This window comes from Cannabis sativa, chromosome 6 (genome assembly GCF_029168945.1).
Source record: "Cannabis sativa cultivar Pink pepper isolate KNU-18-1 chromosome 6, ASM2916894v1, whole genome shotgun sequence".
NCBI classification, from domain to species: Eukaryota; Viridiplantae; Streptophyta; class Magnoliopsida; order Rosales; family Cannabaceae; genus Cannabis; species Cannabis sativa.
Window position 1 is genome coordinate 31,703,946 of NC_083606.1, and position 6,391 is coordinate 31,710,336.

At 33.8% G+C, this 6,391-nt stretch overlaps 1 protein-coding gene across 1 annotated transcript; it reads right to left on the reverse strand.

The window, feature by feature from the left end:
* Positions 1-1,510: 1,510 nt before the first annotated feature.
* Positions 1,511-3,888, reverse strand: LOC115695982 (hypothetical protein At1g04090). Its single transcript, XM_030623098.2, has 2 exons — positions 3,586-3,888; positions 1,511-3,258 (listed from the first exon to the last, which is right to left on the reverse strand). The coding sequence occupies exons 1-2, from the start codon at positions 3,701-3,703 to the stop codon at positions 1,700-1,702; spliced, it is 1,677 nt and encodes a 558-aa protein (XP_030478958.1). The 5' UTR covers positions 3,704-3,888; the 3' UTR covers positions 1,511-1,699.
* Positions 3,889-6,391: the final 2,503 nt, after the last annotated feature.

Sequence of the window (6,391 nt, forward strand, 5' to 3'; positions counted from 1 at the left end):
GAGTATTGGCACGTTGTTCGGACCGTCCACTACCCGGCCAGGAAGGCTTCGTCCGTGCGAAAATGTGCGATACTCTGTTCGGCATATCTCTTTCGAGCATATATGTGAAGTCGATTCCACGTGTCACCAGTATGTGATGCCACATCAGAGTGCTAAAATTGAGATAACAAATGTATATATTGTTATTAATTTCCTTATATAAATTGAATATATAATAAAAATTCAATCTTATTTAAGTACCAAATTAATACAAATATAGAATAATAATATTATTATTATATAATAAACATTCAATCTTTTTAGTACTAAAATAATACAAAAATACATTATTATATATTTTTATTATAAAACTATAGTGAAATATGTTTTATAATCAATAAATAGTAGGAAACACTTATTTATTTTAAAAAATAATATAAAAAATGTGTTACCATTTGCTATATAATAACAGAGTTACAAAAAAAAGTATTATACCAAGTGCTCCAACTTAAAGATAACATAATTTAATAATTATATAAGAAAATAATATTTTTAGGAGTTAATATTTAAAATGGAAAGTCTTTAATAATTACATTAGAGAGTGTGATTGGAGATTTTCAATTACTGTGTAATTACATGACCAGACAAACGTGTGAGATTATCTAATTACTTCGAATTATATACTCAAATCAAACTCCTCCATGGTTTTCCAAACGCACCATAAATAAATAATGAATTAGGGGTGTGTGTTTAGAAAGCGATAGCGTAATTGGAAGTAATCACACAATTTAATATTTTTTTTACTATGTAATTACTCATGAAATATGTAATTTGAGATAATTGATGGTTCCAATTGCACATTCCAATTTTCATAATCCATTAAAATTAAGTTAATTACACTATGTAATTACTATTTTTTTTTTATTTTAAATAAGGTAAATACTATTTTGGACCCTGTATTTTACAAAAGTTATAGATTGGACCCACAGTTTTGTTAAATGACAAAATGGTATTTTCCAAAATAGTAAAACTAGGATCCTGAGCTTAATTTTTGATAATTTTTTTAATGTAACCAACTTGAAGACAAATCCTAATACGAACAGATACTATTAATGTAAACAGTTTTGTCATAACATTAACACATTTAGATTGGATTTTTATTAAATTTTATTTTGATAAAAAATCAGTTCACGGTCCTATTTGTACCATTTTAAAAAATACATGGTCAATTTTGTCATTTAACAAAACAAATAGTCCAGTTAATAATTTTTGCAAAACACAGAATCATAGTTTTTACCTTTTAAATATTGATACACATATTTTACTTTGTAATTACAACTTATTTTGCTAAATAAAATAATAGAAATTCATATCTAATTAGTAGTTACAATGACATATTTAAGTAATTTTTTTTAATATAGTCTAATTACTTTATAATTAGACAATTACTTCCGTACATAGTGAATTTATCAAGATGATTGATCAAAAGCTCAATTCCATAATTAGATTAAGAAAGATGTCAACAAGTCAATTTATTGGAAGACATGAAATAATCAATCATATACTAAAGTGTTTTTACATTTTGTTATGTTGTGGGATTGATATGTAGAGAGACAACTACTATATAAACACCTGATTAATTAATTAAATACATAATTATGTGACAAATACTACAACACCAATGTAAGTAGTGTGTTTTAAGAATGATACAATTCTTAGATTAGATTGCTTCGTCTTCACTCCAATTGGCCTTCACTTTGGGCCCAGTGGGCCCATCCTCCCCAAAAACTTCATTGGGTAAACCGTTCACGAATTTCTCAAAAGCTGACTTGAGCTTCCCAGGCAAGATCTTCTCAATCTTCCTAAACTCCTCTGACGTGTCGTAATCAATCTTCGGACCCCATTTCCTCAAGAAGTTCAACCACGGAGGTTCTGTAATGGCCGACCCCAAGTAATCCCCGGCCACAAGTGAGAATCCCTTCCCCGTGTCCATAACAATTTTGCTCTTGGCAGTATCATTTCTTATTCCAATATTTCCCCCGCCTTGCAAAACTGTACCGGGTTTCGGGTACAGTGCGTGACCATTAAGGGATGCGTAGGCGACTGGCTTGTTGCCGCCGCCGCCGACGAATTCGAGCTCCGAGGCTTCGACCCATTCGCCTTTACTGTGCTCCGAGAAATAGAGCATCCATAACTCCCCACTGAAATTGCTAACTCTGAGGGTTAAGTGCTCCCAATCCCCTATGTGCTCGCCAATTTTGCCCAATGGGATTTTCAGAGGTCCCACCTTAGCTGTGGCTGGACCATTAAAAGGGTAGAAAACCCAAATGGCTAAATCGGTGAATGTGGACCCCAGCATTGGTTTGGCGTGTAAGTAAACTTGGGCAGAGCTCAAATCACCTTTTTTAACTCTCTCTTTGGCGTTTTGGTCCACCGGTAAGTCCATCCAAAACAGCCCGTCATTTGAGCCACCTTGTGGGAGGTTTGCACCATTAGGTTCTATCCCAACGGGTTTGGACTCTTCTCCTTTTTTGTATAAAAGTGCTCCGTTTGCAAAGTACCAGTTTACTGAAGAAGGGAGGTACTTTTCGTTTGGATGAAAATAGAGCAAAGGAGAGTAGGCTCCACACAAGGCATCAACTTGCGTAGAATTAGGCATAGATGAGTTCTTGTTCGGATTAACGTTCTTTAAACAGGCTAACGAAGACGAAACTAGAGTACCATTGCTGCCAGGACCAGCAACGAATGTGCCAACTCTAACGCCGAGAGCTTGCGTTCCACGGCTCGTTGGCCGAAGTGTATGGACATCAAACCCATTACTTCCCCAGACCCAAGCTTCATTCTCGCAGGCCTCTGTAAGGTCCGAACGGACGCACCAGACCTTATCTATAGGTGGTTTATCCTTAGAAGCAGTCACTACTAGACCAGCTGCTTTGTAACCATCGGGAGGAGTTGGCAACCAGAGGTAACCAGTGCCATCTTGCTTGATTTTGAGGGAGTCACTGCTCCAAACAAGGGTGTAGTCGATCGGTTCAGTAAGTGGTGATGAGCCGTTAGAGATGTCTTTGGCTGCCAGTGTCCATCCGAAGAGAGGCTTATTGTTGGGCTGGCTGTAGGAGCCTAACATGTGAAAGCCATCGGGTATGAGCGAGGGCTCAAAGAAGGTCGCCCCAAGGTTATCTGGTCCTCCCTCATGAGTTGACCAAACTTTGTTGAAGGTTGATATTTGACAAACTTCAATCTCTCCCAAATCAATGGTTCCTTTTGCAAAACCTTCGCCTGTGTAACATATACACACATACGCCTACGTAAATATCGTTATATATCTCTATATATATATATATATATATATGTCACATGACAATTAATTATGATCGTTATATATATATGTATTAATTTATGATGTTGATTTTGAGCACAGCACGAGCAGTATATCAAGAATCATGTTATCTTCTCGGTTGATCGACAATCATGGTTTTTGCATAAATGTCAACCAACAAGAAAGAGCTACGTACGTGCATGAATATCAAGAATCATCTTATCTTCCCGTTCACCTTTATTAAAATATATAGTGGGAAAAGAAAAACTGCTTTATGCTGTATGTACCTTGAGGCCACGAAGGTGTTGAAGAAGGAAGCTTGAAGATAGTTTCTATAGGTAAAGCCTTTCTTCTCTTTGAGAGATCCCTTATAGGGCAAGACGAAAGAGTCAGATAATTCCCCATTATTGGCCAAGTTTGTTCGTTTGAAGATTTTATTTGGTGTCTGAAGCAGGGAAATTATGCAAGTATTTATTAAAGTACATAATAAGTGGAGAGAATAAGAAAAACAAAGAAAGAAGCTAGCATAATATACGCATTGGGTTTGCAATGAAGACGTCAAAAATTAAATACTTCGATAAATATGAATATATGTGTCGTGCAAGATAACCAGTTTCCTATTTTCTAAGAAAACAATAAAACACTATTAGCTGCTTTATTTAAAAAGAAAAAAAAAAAACTTAAGAATTTGGTGGCGTTTTGTTAGAGGTGATGAAATAGAAAATGCAATAGAAAGGAAATAATTTTTATTCTATTTCTTTGTTTTGTTGTATTTTAAAGTGTTAGAATGACATTATAATAAAATGTTCTTTCCACCATTTTGGTGGAATGACTATTCCATTAAAAAAAAAAAAAAACTATTCCAATATAACAATAAAAAAAAAATTAATAATTTTTTTTATTAATTTTGTTTTTATGTATTTTAAATTTTATATATTCCATAATATTTCTATTCTCATTCTTTCTGTTTCTATACTTTCATTCTTTTTAACCAAACACCACCTTAGTTCATATCAATCTCTTGTACACCAACTTTATCTTGTTAATTTGTGTGGGTCTCTTATTACTCTTTCTATGTATATAGTTGTTGCTTGACGTTGTGAATGCTGTTTATTTATATATATATATATAAATATAAATATATATATATATGTATATATATATTGGAAACGTTTCTATCGTGGAGACTCCGATGACATGTTTATATTATTATGAAATTTGTATGGACGGCATATATAAGAAAAAGATTTATTTTATAAAAAATGTTATAACTATCGTTATGATTAATTTCTGTTGTATATTTTTTACAATGCTCAACAAAAAGATTGCAATAGACAGAAAAAGCATATCACACCTTGCTCAAACTCAGAGATGCCAAGATACCATTATCAAGGTGTTGAGATTTACGACGACTTAAGAAATTCGTAGCACACAGTGTACTTTATTATAACACTTTACAATTTAAAGTCATTGTGATGCAAATTAAAATTAAAATAAAAAAACAAAAACAAAAAACCAATTTAATTATTTTAAATCCTAATTTTAAAGAGATGCAATAACAAGTTGTCACTTATACAAAAATAGTATTATTTACAGCACCAAAATAAATAATACAAAAATTAAAAATCCATACAAAGTTATTTCAGTATCAACATTCTTTCAATACTAGTACACTGGACTAGGCTCAGAGAATAAAATCAAAGGAAATTTGCAGCAAAAGTACTTAAAAAGTTCACTATGATGCGGATTAGTCGTCAACCTCAAAAAATAGCGACAATAATCCTCAAGGTCACATATACATATTTTGTAAGTCTGTTAGTCCTAAATTTGACAGATTCTTTAGGTTATTCATAATTAACACATGTTGAGTCATTATTGGTCCAAATAATAATTTTAATAAAAAATAATTAAAATTAAAAATATTTTTTTTCTTTTTTTTTTCCTTTTTTTCTCCTTCATCTTCTACCTCCAGCCTCACTCGACCCTTCTTCTTCAGTTCTTCTTCTTCTTTTTTTTTTTTTTCTCAAACTCAATCCTCCCATAGCCATGGAAGAAGTATGGAAAGACAAACGTTTAAGCCACGACCCCAACTCCAAAGCCCCAAATCTCTCTCTATCTCAGGGCTCGATGTTTTTCACCGCCGACGAAGTCTTGCTATAAAAAATGGATGCCACAAGGGGCCTCAACATTGTTCTCTGGATGCAAGGCTACCATGGCCTTTTACGAGTTTCAAACCACGAGCTCGGAGGTTCCCGTAGCTCCTTTCGTCGTTCAGTCGCCGTTAAAAGCTCGTTGGAGTAAAATTTTTTAGGTCTGATCACTACTACAAAAAGGGGTTTTTGTGTCGGTCGATGCGTCTGGTCAAACTTGTTGACCGACGCAAAAATCAACCCACACTTTTTTGCTTCAGTTATCCACCGATGCAAATAATTATTAATTAGCGTCGATTATCTATCCAATGCTAAAACAAAAACTGAAGCAAAAGATGAAATATAAAAAAAAAACTGTATACACTATTAGCATCAGTCTACAACCGACGCAAAAAGTTATTATATACACTATTAGCGTCAGTGCACAATCGAAGCAAAACGACATTAAAAAAATCACTTATGGGCTTTAGCCCATTTAAAAAAAAAAACCTAACCCTTCTAACTTCTAACCTTAATTTTCTCTCATCAGCCGCCCCTTTCTCATCTATCTATCTCTCTAACCTTATTCCCTCTCTTCACCCATCATCACCTTCATCTTCTTCCTTTCTTCTTAACCCAACCCAAAACATGAACCTCTCAAACTCTAACTCTCTCTTTCTCATTTTTTTTACAGGTCGCGTTCACTACTACAAAACAAGCCTTTAGCTTCCCTTTTTTGAACTCATTTTATAAAAAGGGAAGCTAAAGGGTCTTAAAATACCCGCCTATTAAAAATTTACCTTTAGAGGCAGTTTTTTCATAAAAACCGTAGGTATAAAATTGGAGTATACCATTTAGAGGCGGTGTGGAATCAAACGACATAGGGTTTGATAGTTTAACCCTATGTCGTCGGTTATTCTATAACAACCGACAACATAGGGTTACATAAACAATCCCTATGCTC